Source organism: Melospiza melodia, chromosome 6, assembly GCF_035770615.1.
Source record: "Melospiza melodia melodia isolate bMelMel2 chromosome 6, bMelMel2.pri, whole genome shotgun sequence".
In the NCBI taxonomy this organism is placed as follows: Eukaryota; Metazoa; Chordata; class Aves; order Passeriformes; family Passerellidae; genus Melospiza; species Melospiza melodia.
Genome location: NC_086199.1, coordinates 57,140,876 through 57,159,589, shown reverse-complemented (window position 1 = coordinate 57,159,589; position 18,714 = coordinate 57,140,876). Strand labels below are relative to the sequence as shown.

Here is an 18,714-nt window from a genome sequence, read left to right as displayed (position 1 = left end):
TTCATTTCTTGTCTGATTTCCCATCTCATCTTCTGCTTAGTTATTTAGTTATCTAGGATGGCAATTAAAATAGGATGCTATTTGTTTTGGATATTAATCCCATAAATATCTATTATCCCAAAATCATAAAGAAAGGTAAACAGTAATCCTGTATAATTACTGGTAATCTGTGTACTAATTGCTAATTACTTGGATAATTACTGATATCAGGATATAGAATTTCTGTGTAACCCTCACAGGTTCACACTAGCAGAAACTCAATGAAATTCTGTAAAAGAATTTTGAGTGGACTGAGATAAAGGATATACACTAATGAATTGAAATGCTGCCCAATTTCCATGAGTAGAGGTGGAAGAGTGCTACTGAAAGAGTCCCACATTTCTAGAAATTTTTACAGGTGAACTTCTTTCATTCATTCTTTAGAATTGCCCTTTCAAGAATGATGATTTTATTGTTTGAACCAAATGTTTTGTGAAACCTTTTTTCCCATTTACATCAAAAGATACGTCATAAAAATAAGCGCACATTATAAAAATTATTGATAGCAGTTTGATTAGCCAAAATTATCTCTTTATATCCTGAGAGCAAATCTAAAATTGAGATTTGAGAAATTATTTGCAGCTGCTGATGTATTTAAGTAATCAAAACCAGAGCAGTTTACCATACCTCCAAATTGATTCATACATGGTAGAAAGTAAAGGAGGATTCTGTTCAGCCACCAACAGATATTCAAAATTCAAAAGGAGCATTAAAACTTTTTAAGAAACCTGATTTGTCTCTAAGATTGTATAATTTGTCTGGATTCACTTAAAGCAGAAAAAGTGTTCTTCAACAATGCAATTCAGAGTGAGGGCAACACCAGTAGGATCCTTAGAAAGTAAGTATCTAAGAATGAGAAGAGTATTGTCTTTCTTGAAGTGTACACAGGAAAAATGGTCAAGGATACACAAGGAACTGCAAACATACCTGTTTCCTGTCTGAGGACTACAAAGCCATTCTCAAGGAACTTTACTACAGAAGCATTATGTGAACATAACCAAATAAATGCAAAGCCAACAAGAACAGATGTGGCTGATCAGGATATTCTGTAAGAGCAATCTTCAGCCACTGTTGGTTGATATTCAGAGAGCATAAAGAACAAATATTCAACTGAAGAAACTGTGAAATGGTGTGACCACGAAAAATTTTAAAAATCTCTTTATTTTCTCTAAAGATCAGGCTTCAAAACATTTATGAAATTTTAAAAATTCTATATCAAATTCTCTGAGATTTTCCTGGCCTCTTGAGACAGTGATACTTCAGCCCAAAATGCAACTAAAGAGCAGAACTTTAAATGTGAATTTACAATACCAAATATATGGAAGTAAAGGTATATAGAAATGTTTTTCTTTTCCTCTCACCATAAGTATTAACACCAAAGTTTGGAAAATGTAGTTTTGCAAGTTCTGATGGTATGACAACTACCAAGCCTGCGTTGGAATAGTGAGAAAATTCTGCCTGCACTCATACCAGCAAAAATAGAAAGAAAAGCCATCTGTTCCCAGGAGGATCCCTTTCAGTATTTTCTATAAGCAGAGACAAGCTTCGTTTGTGTATTTTTAAATTTTGTCTATTTATTAGACATTTGCTTTTTGGAACTTACATTTTGCTCATCTCTGAAAAACAATTATTTGTTTACACTCCTCGGAGATGTGCTTTCTGAAGTCCTGCTGTGAATAGAAAATAACTCTCTTCTCAAATATCTCAAAACAAATTTTCACCTAATATTTTAAATAAATTTCATTGAATTGTTATAGAGCTGTTCTGTAAATTTTTTTCTCTAATTTGAAATGTTTTCTTTTAAAAAAGGCTCATTAACTACAGCACTTTATCAAATATACAGCTTTAAGCTGATTAATTTATGCCAGATATCTTTTCTTTCTTAGATTAATAATTTGCTTAAAATAAACCACTGCATGATTTGTCTCAGTAAAAGAGTAATAAAAGTTCAGAGTGGATATAAGTGAGCATCTTATGTGCTTGGTTGGGCTGAAAAACATGGAACACTGCAAGAAATATTGGATATAAGAACTCCTGTGCCTCCAACTCATTTCAGACTCCTGCCAGCACAGCAGCAGCATCTCAGGGGGGGCTGACCAAGCTCCCAGGGTGTCAAACAAGCAGAACCAGAGCAGGATGCACTGAAGGAGTGGTCTGGCATTACCTGCCTGGAATCTCTGGCTCTCCCTGGCAGGGATGCTGCTGCTGCTGCTTCCCTTGCACCTGCAGCACAGCTCAGAGCAGTGAGTGAGCTCAGGCCAGCAGAGGGATGGGGCTGCTCCCACTGCAGCCCTTGGCCATCAGGATTTAACCACAGCATCAAACCAAACCTGAGACTGCTGACACAAAACAGACGGGATCCTCCCTCCTTCCACCCTCCAAATATTTTCTGTTAACCTGGTGAGCTAAAACTGCTCAGCATGGCTGAGTCAAGCACCACTTCAGCAAAGGAGATGGAGCAGCACTGTGCAACTGGAAATGGACATTCCAGACAGGATCATCTGCTTGGCTGCTGGGGAAATGAAGCCTCAGTGACTGTCCACAAAGTGCCTTTACTGGGAAAGGCAGAAGAGTCCCTGTACAAAACTCGCTATGACAATGTCCCTTTATTTCCAACAGCATCTAAAAGAACACTTTCCTTTTGTTCTGCTCTTGCAGCAGTAAGGCCCCATTAGCAGTAAATGCCACATGAAATCCCTTCAAAATCTATTTGTTCTTTGATGGACTACACAAATCTACTTGGAAAGCCTGAATGGTAAATTCTCTCTGGCTGGGTTATGGAGCTAATTGCAGCTCACCAGCCAGTGGGATTTAAACTGAAACTGGAACATAAGCCAACAGCATCCACTCATGTGATGCCAGGTCCCATAGGCTGGAGAGTCTACAATTTATTAAGATCAAACACTGATTAGAAGTGTATACACTTAAATAGAACAGTCCTCATTTAACATGCTTTAGTGTGTTAAACATTTAACATATTTGTAGCATTTTACACATGCTGCTAAAAACCAACAAAAGTTATATATGCTCCCATCACAGGATACGTGACGTTTCATGGAAAGGAAAGAAATTGACTGAGTTGGGTGAGAAGTTTGTAAACAACCTGACAGTAAAAAAAGTTCTGGTTCATATCACTGAAATCTCATAAAGATAAGATTGGTGGAAAGGGCACCACATCGACCCTTAGTGCATTTCCCTGTTATAGGTATTGATGTATGAAAATGCCTGCACTTGGACTCTTCACATGCTCTGCAGATTACATCTCTCATTGCTTTGCTGCCCTACATAATGAAATATTAAAATATTCTTGCTGTATGTCAAAGACACCAGGATTTTCTTAGTCAACAAGTACAAGCCAGCTCATGTGCTGACTGTGCAGTGACCCTTTCATAATGTCTCCCAGCCATACAAATACACATATATATTCATCAGGAATGTCTTTTCCCATTTATACAGTAATTTGGTATTGTCATCTGTTGGCATAAAATACATTACATGAGAGGCTAAACATTTTATCTCCCCTAAACCAGAATTAAAATAATGAGAAGTTATTTTATTACAGAAAACATTACTCAAAGTGTCAACAAATGAAGCCAAAAGCAAAAATTCTGGGTATTTTAATATATCCTGGATTTAGAATATATGGGACTGAAGGGCCTATAAACAGTGAAAGATTCCAGCCTTTTCCTATCATGGCTATATCAGACAACCCCAAACTGATCAAGCTTCATCTTAAATACACTGATAATGCTTTGCATTACTATTCCCAACAGGAGGTGTTTCAGGATGTTTCTTGTCCTACAGTTAGAAATTATCTTTTAACTTCCAACCTTAAATAACTCATGATCTTTTTGTATGAGCCTGTTCGTGGTGCTCACCTGTTTCTCTAACTTGTGACTTCTCCCTGAACAATACTGATGTAAAAATCAGCAAATGGCAAATACTTATGGGCTATGTTACAGAGTAAACTACAAAGATAGAGTACAGCAGAAAACCCTAACACTGCTCAAACAGCAGTCCCTAGAATCCAGTATGAGCTGTAACATGACCAACAATTTAAATATTAATTTCAGACTCTACCTTATTTGGGTATTTATGTTTTCTAAAGGAAGTTACACTTTTTAAGCAGTAGGGCTACTTTTACTGTCATTCAAAATAAAAATGTAAAGCATTGCATGTCCTGCAAATACTGTGAGCTTAAAAATTAGCTACCACAAAAATAAACTCATTTGAGGCACACCACAATTCAGTTTTTCTCCTTTTGATTTGATAGGTTATTTTCTAATTATCACAGTAAGGTGACACTGTTTATGTTACTCTCTAGGCTGGACACTTTCACTGTTTATAGCCCCAGTAGCTCACATCATAATTTCTGAGGCATGGGGTCGGGAAGCAATAAAACATTGGAAAGACAGTTAACAGATGAAGCCATTTTTAGTGCAGAATGCAGAAACTGATCAGTGTTCACATTTTAAGATGAAGAAAATAATACAATTTTAAAATCTTTTTCTCTTTCCCAGAATCAGTCACACCAGAAGCTGTGGTGCCCTCCCAGCCAGGAGGGCCTGGGGCTGCCCAGTGCCACAGCAGCTTCCAAAGGAAACAGGACCTGTAAGAACCAAGGACAGAGCCTGCTCAGCTCCAGCCTGTGCACAGATTTCTTCTGAGAGCAGAACATCTGCTGTGTGATACTGGCACAACTACAGAACCATCCTAGAAATGTGGTTTTCATGAGTTAGCCAAAGCTGTAAAGTGCAGCATGTCAGCTTCAAATCCCTTGGCACATACAAATATCTACTTCTAAACAGAGCTGGAGCAGCACATCTCAATTAAAAAATAATTAAAATAATGCAGCTGCAATTAAGATTTTGTCCAAACAAATTTTTGAACATAAAATAATTACAGTATATTCATTATATTTAAAAAAAAAAACCACATACATCTCCACCATTCTTCATTAACTTTTAGCAAATTTGAAAATTAGAAAACACAGCATTTCCTTTACTTCTGTACACTTGAATACACAACTCCAAAAAATTCTAAACAGGTATGACAACTAATATACAATCCCATCATTATGTTTTGACTGGATTTATCACCATGTAACAGTAACAGGGTTTGGCTCCATGACTGTTTAAACCAACAAAAGTCATCTGTGTCAGTGTCACTCCATGGACACATGGAAAATAATTCACTTCTTTCCACTTGCTTCCTGTTGTTTAATTATTTAATTTTAAGCAGCTCTCTGTGATATCAGAGAAGTATCTGCTCTGATGCAAAAGAAGGGCAAGAACATGCGAGCAGGGCAAAAGGACAGAGAACACTCTGAACTTCTGAGTCCCAAGTCACAGTGTTGAAATTTGGAATTGAACAGTCACATTAAGAAAATACATCAGTGCTGGAGTGGAGCATTTAAAGTGCTTATACTGAAGTACTTCTCTGCTTAGCAACTCCCCCATCACCACAAACATCTGCCCTAGTATTTATATTTTGTGCAACTGTAATAATCTTTAGAAGGTTAATCAATCAATCACTTTTGAGATCTGGAATTACAGATATTTCATGACACTGCAGTCTTCAACCATACTATATTATTTTTGAGTACCTTTTTGAGGGTACATATACTGTCTAATGGCACACACTCAATTTCTAGTTAAAAATACTTTAAGACACATAAAAAGGCTGAAGGATAATGGTGTTTAACACTTCCAGTTACATCACAGTTTGGACAAATCAAAGACAAACTTGCCAAGCAGCCAACCTGGCTCCACCTACCATGACCATTCATGTTTGTGTCATTCCATGTTTTAATCTATTCTACACAGCCCTGGATTCCAAAGCACCCTTACCTTGTGTCTTCATCCAGAAGATTCAAAGCAGAATTTACTTCAATGTGTCATTTTCACCACTTAAAAAAATTACTTTCTTTTTAACACAAAGTCTATATGATTTTACTGAAAATACTTGAGTGGTGAATTTAAGATAGGAGGAAAACAAGCACAAGCAAACAAAGCAGTACAGGGGAAATAAGGACATAGGAAAGAAGACCTGATATGAGTCTAAACAAGAAGGAAAGGAAGCAAAACTCTTTTGTCTTTGATTAAGTACTTGGAAAGGAGAGAGAAATTCTTCAGGAAAATAAATGTTTGTAATTTCTTCTCAGCTTAGCAGTGTGATTCATGCTACCAGGCCTTGAAATGTGCAAAAATGAAATATGCTGGCTAAACCATAGGCTTTTTTTTTGCTCCTTAGGTCACTAATTTTTTTGTCCTGGCTTCTTTTGGGTAAAAAGCTGTCTCTTGGGGAGATGGAGGTGTATGTCTTAGACTCAAAGGATTGAACACATCCCTGCTGAATACCCACATGGAGAAGGCAAGTAGGGTTGGAGTCTGGAGTAAAGAGCTTAAGGCAGAAACTTAGGAATGTACAGTTAATGCAGTGAGACAGGAGAGAAATATAACCTCAATATAACCTAAATCTCCTTTGAGCCTGAAGAAAGCTACTGCATTTTGAAGCTTCTATAGATACCTACCATCTTACCAACAGACAACAAGAAATAGAAGAGCACTGAAAGTCTTCTTGCTGCCACACATTATTTTTAAAAGTAACTTTATGATTCCTGGTTTTTTACCTAATCCTTTATTGATTAAATAATTTCTAGTGATCCAGCTACAGGCCTGGTTTTTGTCACACTATTCCTATATATTAGGCTTAAAAAAAAAAAAAAAAAAAAAAAAAAAAAGAAGGTATGATTTAAAATGTCAAAGACTTCTGTTCCTTATTACTAAGCTTAAAACCTTTGGGGATATTTTTCCCAACTGCAGTTTAATGCCTAAGCACAAATAAGGTCTGTTTCCAGATATGCTGTGCACTTGGTAATGCAGGGAGGGTCATCTGCTGACATGGTGTTATCCTGCCAAGCAGAAAAAGCATGATGAGGCTACTATTGCACAATATTTCTCAAAATAAATGTTGAAATTACTTTTGTATCTATTCATAGTGATACATGTTGTCTTGCTGCCCACCTTTCTCCGAGAAAGAGCTATTTTTAAAAAGGTGATTTATGCAGTTCACAAATATTTTTCTAGCTACTCTTCTATTATTCACTGAGATAGGATGAAGTGCCTGTGCCAGCAGAGAAATCACTGAATGTGTCGTTATTGGACAAATGCTCTGGTCAATATTTGTGTCCTGAACACCAGACTGGAGGGGACAACAGCTGCCACTGAAGTACTGAACAAAAAAAATACTAGAAAGCTTTAACCCAGGTTGTAGAGACAAATACACATTAAGCTCCTGTTCCAGCCAGGCAAGGGAAACAAAGCAAGTGTGAATATTGTTCCAAAAAGCACAAAAACTTCTGACAAGTTCAGCTGTGATCTCCAGCAGAAAGAATTAGGCCTTATCTTAGGAAAATAAACTTTCTCGAAGGGATGAGCCAGTGGCTTCTACCACACTCCTCTGGATTCACTGCCTTTAACTCTTCATAAGATTACATGAAAGGTGAGAATAAATGAGAATTTATTTATAAAACAGTTGGTTCATATTTCCTGGTCCTCCTTTTAGTGTTAGCAACCATTGCAAACAGGCACGTGTAGCTGTATTAACAACTCTTTTTTTAGTAAATCCAGACAGAAACTTGGAATTAACCAGCCTTGGCACTAAGAACATGATGACAGCCCATCACCTACATGGGAATGGAATTTTGGGCTGTTCTGGAAAAGTGAGGTTCACTATGAAAACACAAACATTTTCTAATCTGTGTCCTTTGAGACACAAGACAATTTTACCATTGTGCTGTATCCCCAGATATTTAAATACATCAACTGGCAACTGAGGCACATATGGGAAGAAAACCCAAACAACCCCCCCAAAACAAAAAGAAACAAAAAAAAAAATCAGTGGTCAATACTAGGAGGGGGGGAAATCGGCCTTTTACAAAGAGTTCAAGTACTTGCTTTAAAAAAATCTACCTGCCAACTTATTTGCACATTCCTTAACTAATACCAAGCCCATTCCCAGGCAGCTCTTCCACTCTTGCCACACCAAAAAATAGAGACACAACAAGAGGGTCCACACAAGGCCATTAGACAAACTATTCCTGATTGCTCTTATAGTCTTCAAAAAGACAAAGTTGCAACAGAAATTAAGGGAGACAACTTTTCTTTTTGTCCAGGAGCTTACACGATCCCCTTCAGGGAAACAGGATGTGAGCCTATAAACTTCTCGTGACAAGATTTGCCAAGTTTTATAACCATGCACTTTCCTCAGTCTCTCCCTTCTTCAGGCCAGTTGAAGCATCAGTAACTAGAAAACTGAGCACTGACTTTTCCTTCCTTATCTCCCTTTCTCTCCCCCTCCTTCTGCTGATCTTCATATCCTCATGTGCCCTGGAAAGGACATCTGGTGAACACGGGCTTACTGACTCATACTTCTTACAAGGCACCAAAAAGCCAGAAAGACAAAACCTCCAAACATTTACTGGAAGTCAGGAGGACAAAATAAGGCAGAAGAGCAGCAAAACCACAGACAGCAAAAAGGCTAATGGACTATGGGAAAAGAAGGATGAGGTGGTCGACAAAGAGTAAATTGGGGGTATAGCCATTGAAAAGTATATGGGAGCTAATATGAAATGAAACAAATTCAAAATATAAAGGTAAAGGATTTTTGATTGTTAGCACAACAATCTAGTCCTAGTTAAACTCCAAACTCTTCACTACTCTGCTACAGTGGGTTTAGGAATTTACATGACATCCATCTGTATACAGTAACCCTCTAATAACATGTGGTTAACAACATTAAATTAAACCGTATGTGTTGGAAAGAATGCTAAATTCTCATATGTTATTCCTTTATTATTCCTTTCTATACACAACAAGAGGAATTTTAAAAACTTGCCCTGCAAAATATGCTCTCAGTAAGACAAGAAAAAAAGATTGGCTTTAGTTTTCTCTTCCATATATTTACATTCCCACTCCACCTTCATGGCTTCCTCTATAAATCTCATGCATACAATGACTTTTCAGATTTGTCCTCATTGGCTTCCTCAGCCTGATCCTGTGACAAAACACTCCAATCCCAATTTGCCACACAAAAGCCAAGTGCCAGAAGACAGGATAACCACCTAAGAACTAACTGAAAGCCTCAATTTCTTTGACATCTTCTGAACTGTGCATTTATAGCAACTTTCAGTAGAACTGATTAAAAAGCTGCCTCAAATCAGTTATCACATACATTATACTTAAAGAAGAACATACCACACCACATGGTGTAACCTGCTGCACCTATGGTACCTCACACCACATTTTATGTCTTCAAAAAAGGAGCAAAGTTAGGGGAAAAATTAGTTAGGTCTGTCCACATTCAAAACATTGCCTGCAATCTGATCACAGCAATCCTAATGAATCTTGACATAATAAGGCAAGTAAAACCTCAGTGAGCAGTTAAGTAGCACCTATATACCATTTTAGCCACAATTTTGCTTTTATTTAAACTACTATTTAAAAAATGAAAAACTTCCTTTTGGAATGATATTCTTTTTGGAAGGATACAATTAAATCATCCTAGTAAGAGATGGCATCGAGCTCATCAGATCTGATACTGCTTTCTGTGGCATAAGCTTAGTGTTGTTCACCAATGTTTTTGTGGTTTCCATCCATTCTTACTGCCTGTTTGAGAGAAGAATGGATGACAACACATCCTGAGGCCATTTGGTTGCTTGAGAGTAAAACTGAGGTTCACAGGATCAGAAAAGATTATTAATTGTGCCTTTATCCAGTGCTGCTACAACTTTATGATTCAAAGTCCCTTCACAAACCAATGGAATGAAGACTAAAAGTGTCAGGATTTAATGACAGACAAGACCAGGACTGAGGTACCCAGATAACAGAGATGCAGCATTGGAATTGTCATGAGCAAGAAAACATTTGGAGAGGGTTGTGTTAGAGCATCTTCTTGAAAGACTGGCAGTAACAGACAACAACAGCACTATAGGAACTTTTTGGTCTCACCAGCTTTTTTACAAACCTCCCTGGTGTTCTCTGGAGTTTGTACAGTATCCAAGGGGAGTGGAGCAGGGAATCTTTTTACAGGAATGTTTTTGTGATTATGCAGGGGCCACGCTCACTTCTGCCCCCTGTAACTTACAGATACTACATGGTGGGATTGGACTAGATGACCTTTAAAGGTTCCTTCCAACCCAAACAATTCCATGATTCTCTAATACTGGAGATAACTTACCACAGGCAGGCTGCACAAAAAGATTCTCTGAATGTCTGATTAGGGGGTAAAAGCCAGTCAGTCATTCTTTCATTCGGAAGAAATTAATATTTACCATGCAGCTTTCTTGGCACATGATTAGAATTGAATTAGAACAGAAAATACCTCATTTTATAATTTAGAAAAATAGGGTTTTTTCAAAGCAGGCCTAGACATACCCAGTTGCTGAAAGAGAAGAGCCACACTGGTGCCTGTGACAGGAAGGCTATCATGTAGAGGAGTCTGTATCAGCTGTCGGTCTCCAGCTCCCAAAGAAAACAATTTCTGTAGAAAGAATTTTTTAAAATTTAATTTATATAGAATGAACAAGCTGTCACCATACAGACAAGTGATTTATACTGCAAAAATTATTTATTTTGTACACAGAAATTTAAAGTCAAACAGAGATCTGAAATATAATTTGGCCACAGTGATATGTCCCCTTGAATGTAGAGCATGACAGTGTCTCCCTTGCATTTACACTGACTTAGTTAAAGTGTTATGGCTTTGAAGGCAGTTAAAAGTACATTTCTATTAATACAATAAAAACATTTCTATTAATACAATAAAAAAATCTCCCAGGGAATAAAAAGGTTTCAAATCCATTTAAATCAGAAAAATGCGCAGTACTACTAACTGAATTACTTTGCTCTCTACCATCCTCAGGTGTGTATTGAGTATGAACATACTTGTGACATGTGGGTACTGAAGAGGGCACTTCTGCTACTCCTGTGCCCCTGCTCTGCACATTGAAGCACAATCACAGCTTCAGTTACCTTTCCAGCACAAGAACACTCCCTGGAGGGAGGCAGGAAATGGGAGGGAAAGGAGTGCACTTGAGTATCACATCCCAAACAGCTCTGCAATTGCAAAACACCCTCACTTTGCTATGAGCAAACCCACATGGCACTCAGGCAGTGAGTGATGCCAAGCAGCTCCCTCTCACCAGACTCCCATGGGCTGGGGGCATTTCTGTGTGTAAATCTTCACTCTGTATGGCAGCAAAGGTGGGGAATGTAGGAAGGCAGCAAGCTCTGCGGGCTGCACAGCAGGTATTTAAAAATCTCCCCAGCAAACCCAAACAAGTCCCTGAGCTGTAGCAGAGATGCTCTGCCCAGCACTGCAGCAGCAGGCCTGGGTGCAGGTCAGTAACCCATTTCACAGCTGATTGTTTCTGGAAATAAATGCTGCAAGAGTGTTCCCACCCAAAAGATATAATTCACTATAATTCACCTTCAGTCCTGCAAGCATAAAGCTTAAAAAAGCAGAAACACTTAATTTCTGATTTAAATGATAGTTTGACAGTAGCAAATTTTAGTTGGAAATGAGTGAGCATTTTACTAGAAGAGAGAAAGCAGAAGGAAGAACAACCACAGCAGCAAGACTTTTCCTTCCTCTTCTAACAGTGCAAAGCCACAGAGAAAAGCTGCATTCCTGGACAGGGAGAAAAAAGTGAGGACAGAAGCACAGCCAGAAGTTTAAGTGGATCACCAAAACCAAAAATAAGAGGCTCGAATACCACTGGAAAAGAGGGTTTCTGATGAGGAGTTAAAATCTGATTACTCCCCTTCAAAACCAAAAATAAGGACAGAAAAAGCAGAGGTGGCAGCCTGGAGAGCAGCAAGGCAGAGCCTGACTAAGCTGACAGGACACCCTGACTCTTCCTGCACCAAGAGCAGTCCCACAGCAGCCAGGGGCAGGGCAAAACCAGAACAGAATTAGGAAGTTATAGGATTTCAGGAGGGTTGAAAACCCCATAGGTTGAGTGGGAAGTTGTATATGTAATTGACTTTAAAATGCTGCCATCTGCACATGTAGTTTTCTGGTATGTTTCATAGTAAGGACCATAATTTCCCATCAGGGTCACAGCATAAAGCAAAAACCAAACACAGAAGACTCAACTGGCTTACCAAAACCTCACAAATGTACAGGAATATTTTATAAAAAGTAAATCAAGAAACAAACCTGACTTTCTGCTCACAGAAAGCACAAGTGAAAATTACAAAGAAGTCTGCTAGCTAGAAAACTTTAATTTTTGAAAGCATGGGCAATTTGCAATATTTAATTCCTCTGAGGAAACCCCACTTGAGTTACTTTTTAACATTTCAAAAACAAATCATGAAAATAGAAACTAAAATGACTTATCAAAGAAATGACAGTGGAATCCTAAATTCCATCAAGGAACAAACAGGCATAAATGAACAGATATGAAGCTTATGTTAAAAAATGGTAAAACAAAAATACCTTTAAAAATTTCTGTAGCAAGCAAAAATATTCTTGAACACTTTATTATTTAAAAACTAAACTTATACAAACTGCTTAATTTGTTAATGTGCCCTGTAAAAGCCAACTCAGTGACAAAATTAACCCTTTGACCTTATCCTGGAATGGAATTTTTGCTGTCTTTAGAAGACAGGCCACAGGGAAAGCACTCACAGGCCACAGGGAAAGCACTCAGCTGAACTATGATCTTTTTTTCTTCAAAAATATCTCAAGAATTTATTTTTTGTTTTCTTCATAAATTAAATTAACTGGAAAAATACCCTTTCCCCCCCTAGCCCCCCTCCCCACTTACCTGAGACCCTCCAGAAGCAGGGACAAGGCATGAACAGAGATTTGCAATGAGAGTCTCCAGTGACACATTCAGGCTGTCCACATACACGGTGTAGATCAAACCAAGGCAAGCCTAGAAAGGTTGACAAAATATATCAGACTGCCATATAGGTCAAATTATTCAAAGATCTATGTATATCATCTTCAAAAAAATAAGTTCTTAATAGTTACTAGTGCAGTGAAGTAACCTCCAACAAAAGTAATTTGCCACAGAGGTAATAATTCATTTAAAAAAATTAGCTTGGCTACTTGCAAGGGATGTATGGTTTTTTAAAAGAAATTCTAGGTATAACGTTTTTGCTTTGATTGTTATAAGTTTATTATAAGTTACTGTTAAAAAATATAAAAATCAACACAGCTTCATCTGTGCTTTGAACTCTAATGGATTAAAACCTGACTGGTTTCCAGGGTAGAACACTGATTAATCAATGAGCTTCTGAGGCTCATTTTAACACCAGTATAAACCACTAGCAATTCCATATGTTATCTAACTTACATCTCTAATTTTGTTATATCAATGTAAATACATTTATATTAATATTACATTAATATTTCAGCATACTTTATTAGTGGATCAAATTTTGATTGAGAAATCACAGATACAGCTTTAGCATTTTTACTAATATAATTCAATCCAGATCAACGTGACACTCTAAGAAGCCTTTGGACAAAAGGAAATAACTCCTCCACAGCATCTTTTGCCTTTTCACTGTTGTAACTTTGATAATCAGCAAATATTTTAGTAGTTCTCTACTCAGAAATAATTCCAACAGTAACTTTTCATATCACACATAGTTAAACAGTGAAACTCTGTGCCATGGGTTGTTGTAAAATATGAATGTTAAGAAAGTGAACTAATTACTGAAAAATCCACAGGAACAACACCTCTGGTTCAGGATGTCATTTAACTATTATTCACATTGAATGAGGAAAGCATTTTATGGAATTATTTCTACAGCCTGCTCTATTCTTACCCCCTTTGCTTTGCACTTGCCATGGGCCACTGTGAGAGACAAGATCCTGGCTCCGAGGACTTTTAATCTCCCATGGTGCAGTCATCCTTAATGTCTACAGACAACTGCTGAATGATTTCCTCCCCTCATCTGTAAACTGAACTTTATTTGTTTCTGTTCATATGTATTAGCTTAGGAGAAATTTAAGCTTTTCATTTATCCCAGATAAGTCATATTTCACCAGTTGAAAGTAATCCAAGGTCCTAAATCTTGGTCATGCATCTTAATTTGGTCTGGAAGAGGCTTGGACATTTTGCTTTGTATATGGAGGAGAGCTAGATTTTCACTGTTAATTTACCATTACATAGGGAGGAGAGCTAGATTTTCACTGTTAATTTACCATTTTATAGTTAGTCAAATATTGTCTGCTTTTGTCCTAGTAACTCCTCTCATTAGAGAGTCACTGAGCCCAAAAAAATCTCTACTACTCCTTCTGTGCAGTTTTAAAAATGCTTGGAGGGTAAAAAGGCACTACTTGAACCTATAGGGGCTATTTACTGTCACAGATGTTGAATTTTATCTAGTTCAATCTAAAGCTACTTTTGCTTTTAAATTCCCAGATCAATCCTGAGTGAGATCTTTTTCATCAAAAGTGCTGTCATTGTTAATCATTTAAAACCAGATTTTTTTGCTGATATATTGTAAATAGCAATTGCAAGTTCTTTACCCTGAAAATTTCTGGATAATCCAATCTGGACACCAGCACCAGACTTTTAGGAGCAAATACTTCTGCAGGCTGAATTAAACCAGACTCCTCTTCACCTTCAATTTCTTTTGTTCCCTTGAAAACAGAAACACTTCAATTAATAAGGAGGAAGAAAACTCAAACCACAATGTTAGCATTTTTACCAGAAGTTAACATTTCTCAGAGCTTCAGAAAAGTACTGCATTATTTGAAACTGGTAACAAAATCAGGTAACAGGAGCACACTCCAATGGTTGCCCCAACTCCCTGAAGGTTCTCGATGTAATTCAGTTTAATAAACTCAATTTACCTAAAATAAAAATTTACCTAAAAAACCCCCACAATTTACCTAAAAAACACAATGTACCTAAAATAAAGTTCTCTTAAACAACAGTTTAACAGGACACAGTTCCACATTAAATACTCCCTGTGGCACATTTTAGATGGTGAAGTGGATGATAGAACAAGATCCTTCCACATCAAAGTGTGGCTGATCTGCAATCTCTCCAAATATAGAGATCATGCATTTCACAAAAGAATGGCTGTCCTCCTCATATTAATATAATTCAAGTTCTTACAGAATTCCCATTAACATTACAGCTGAAATTATCTGTAATGTCATCTCCAGCTTGACCTAGAGAATTTGGAATTTAAAGATATTTCTTCACCAGAAAACTGGCTCAGATTTCTCAAAAAAAAATCGCTCACACTTAGGAACCATTAAGGTTACAAAAAAAAAAAAAAAAGAGAGAACAGCATAGTGCAGATAAACTTGCAGTTGCTCATGATATTGTGCAAGTGGCTATAACCTTCTTGCCAGAACTTATTCAATCACAAACAGTTTATTATTATTCATAGCCAAAACTGAAGATGTCACTAAATATTTTCATTTCTAAAATTCCATACATTCTTTGACAATTCAAGTTTTCAGATGACAGAATGTCCTTGCTTTCCAATTTCTGGATGTAATTCTCTCCAACCCCGCACCACCCACCAAATTTCTTTTATTTGTTCCTCTGACCAAGCATTCTTCCAAGCAAAAATCACTCCATTATCTTAATTAGGAACACGAGAAAAAATTTGTCCATTTTCATATGACAACATGAAAAATCTGCCTTCTATTTCTGTCACATTACTACTCATCATTTCAGTTCCTTAAAAAAAAAATCCAACATTTCTCCTAAATGGATGAAATCTGATAAAAATGCTCTTAAATGCCAGGAATGCTACAAACTCATAAGCTTTATTTCACAACCTCAATTCAGAATGTACAGAAATTCTAACCCACAATTCAGAATTCAAGTTAAAATGATATAAAAAGTGAGTACTTGGGTTTTAATCAGAATGCCTTGGTTAATACAGTATAACACTTTCATACCAAAATAAAACCAGTTCAACAGTACACATACACATATGGGCAAACACTTGGCTTTGTACATTGAATTTTACCTAAATATCAAGCAATGCAATTGCATTGTATGCTCTTGGTTGAGTCTGCACTTCATTTCTAAGATAAAATTGTGATTCACAAATTTCACAAATAAAAAAGAAACACAATAACTCAACAGTCACACATCCCACTCAGGTTCATATATTTTCACCCATTTTAATCCTGACAGGGAGAGCTTTTACAGGAATTACAGTTCCCTCCCTCTGCCCCCAAAATCCCCAGATTTTTTAATTATCAGCAGAAGTTTACTGTATCAACCATTCTAAAGAGCAAGTATGAGTTCCAGGCATAAAGACAACAGTTTCTGGATATCTGACAAATTGTGGGCTTTTACATTAGGAAAAATGAAATTAAAACACATTCCACGTTCCTCAAGGCAAGGGAACATGGAAGCTCCTCCATATTCCATGGTACTGAGATAATGAAACCTCAGGGTGCTCAGGCAGGGAGGGGCTTTCCATGCAAGACCTTTCTGATAAAATCTGACAACTTCAGACCAAGTCTTGAATTAATTCAAAATTAAGATTTAAAGCTTTTGGGGCACATCAGCAGCACAATATTGATTGATAAAGCATTTATACTCTTCAACCACTCTCTCCTACTTCACAAAAGATTTACAGAAAAATGCAATGTGACTGCTGTGCTTCTTACCCAGCTCAACATTCTGACAGGCACACAGGCACGTTATTAGGAGTCACTAGACTAAGTAGATAATCATTTCAAACACATGACTTTTAACCTACTTTTCAAGCAAAGTATTAACAGCATAAGCATTCTGTACCAAAAGTAATTACAGAGCACTAAAGCCACAAATGTGATTGTATTTACACTTCTGGTCAGACACACACACATTTCATCTTTCTTTATCCCTTTTTCCATCTAAGGAAAAAATACTGTCCAATAAAAAATACTGTCCAACAAAATGAAAGAGTTTGTTATGTTGGGGTCTTTTTACAATAAATTTTTATTTTATATGTGCCGCATTCAGTTTACAACTTACCTAAGAATAAATGGATGGTATGGTAAGCTTGCTAAGGATACACAGATTGAAAGATGAATTTAAAGTACAGAATCACAGAGCCACAGAATCATTTGGGTTGGAAAAGATCTCTGAGATCAGCGAGTTGAGCCTCTGAGTGAACACCACCCTGCCAATTACACAGCACTGAGTGCCATGCACAGCTTATTCTGGAGCATCTCCCGGGATGGCGACAGCAGCACCTCCCTGGGCAGCCCATTCCAGAGCTGATCACCCTTTCTGTGAAGAAATTCCTCCTGATGTCCAACCTGCACCTCCCCTCGAGGTGTGTCCGCTCATCCTGGCACTCATTGCCTGAGAGAAGAGACTGATCCCCACCTGGCTACAAGCACCTTCCATGGAGCTGTGGGGTGGTCAAGTCCCCTCTGAGCCTCCTTCTCCCCAGGCTGAACACCCCCAGCTCCCCCTGCAGCTCCTCATCAGACCTGGGCTCCAGACCCTTCCCAGCCCTACTGCCCTCCCCTGAATTTGCCTTGGTTAATTAATACTGAAAAATATTCCTTTTTTTTTTGTCCTTCCATTTTTCTCTTTATATTTATTTGAAATAAGCAAACTTTGAGAACAGCTGAATTTAGAAAATAGTACCACTAGAGAGCAAACCAATGTTTCAGATCCTTAGCAATCCATTTAGTTTAACAGGTGATAAACATCTAAAATCTAATCCAGAAATACCTGTGCCTTGAGAAGGCAAATGAATAATTTGTCTTTTTACCATCCAATTAATAAAGTCCTGAAAAAAACTTTTCCATAAGCTACAGAATAGGTAACTAAGGCAGATCTAACTGAATCAAAGAACTGCACGAGCTGTGGTTATACACAATTTCACCATGCTTAAAACACTCAGTCTTTTGTACTTAAAGCCAAAGCCCATCAGGGTCCTGTTCCCTGCCTGTCACACCCAGAATCCTCTTTTCTTCTGCACCCTGACATGGTTTCTAAAGTTAAAAAAAGAATATAATGCAGAGATCTGTAAACTATGGCTGACTTTTCTCCTTAGAGAAGTTTTCCCAAAAAATTTCCTGAATGTTACAAACTATCACAAAAACTTACAGGCAACATGACAGTATTGAATGTTAACATTTATGTCACACGAGATCAAAAAAATGTATAGGAAAAATTAAGATAGCCAATTTTAAAACTAAAACCAATATTAAATCCTTGGAAAAAATGAAATACAATTAAACGAGCAATTATTTCTTATATAGGTTGAACATGGTTGAAGATATGTCATAAGTTTGAACAGAAAAATCTTACCTGGTTTTACAACAAAATGTTTGATTTATTTACTTGCTGGGTTTTTTCTTCCCATCTCTTTTTCTGTTTGTTTTTTAATTATATTAATAACATTTGATAAACAAACTCAGAAAATGGTGAAACCTCTTTTAAATGTCACAGGATGCAATTTCATTCTGCTTACCTTGGCTTCTATAGCCATAAAGTGGTATCTTAAAAGACTGGCCAAAATATGTCTGTGTGTGTGTTCAGTACACTAAAAGCACAGCAATTCACATATTTAAACTCAAATGTTTTCATCTATTTTAACAAATGTTCACATCCACATCTACACTAAAATATATGCATGTATATAAATAAATAAATATAGATATATATACATACAT

The 18,714-nt window shown here is 37.2% G+C and overlaps 1 protein-coding gene across 7 annotated transcripts in view; it reads right to left on the bottom strand.

Moving 5' to 3' along the window:
- SBF2 (SET binding factor 2) overlaps window positions 1-18,714 on the bottom strand; it is a 229,782-nt gene that overhangs the window by 103,473 nt on the left and 107,595 nt on the right. For all 7 annotated transcript variants that reach the window (XM_063158476.1, XM_063158478.1, XM_063158481.1 and 4 more), the window contains exons 4-6: window positions 14,590-14,703; window positions 12,872-12,982; window positions 10,476-10,581 (exon numbers count right to left, since the gene is read on the bottom strand). In XM_063158476.1, the coding sequence (XP_063014546.1) occupies window positions 10,476-10,581; window positions 12,872-12,982; window positions 14,590-14,703 (331 nt within the window). The remainder of the gene's footprint in view (window positions 1-10,475; window positions 10,582-12,871; window positions 12,983-14,589; window positions 14,704-18,714) is intronic.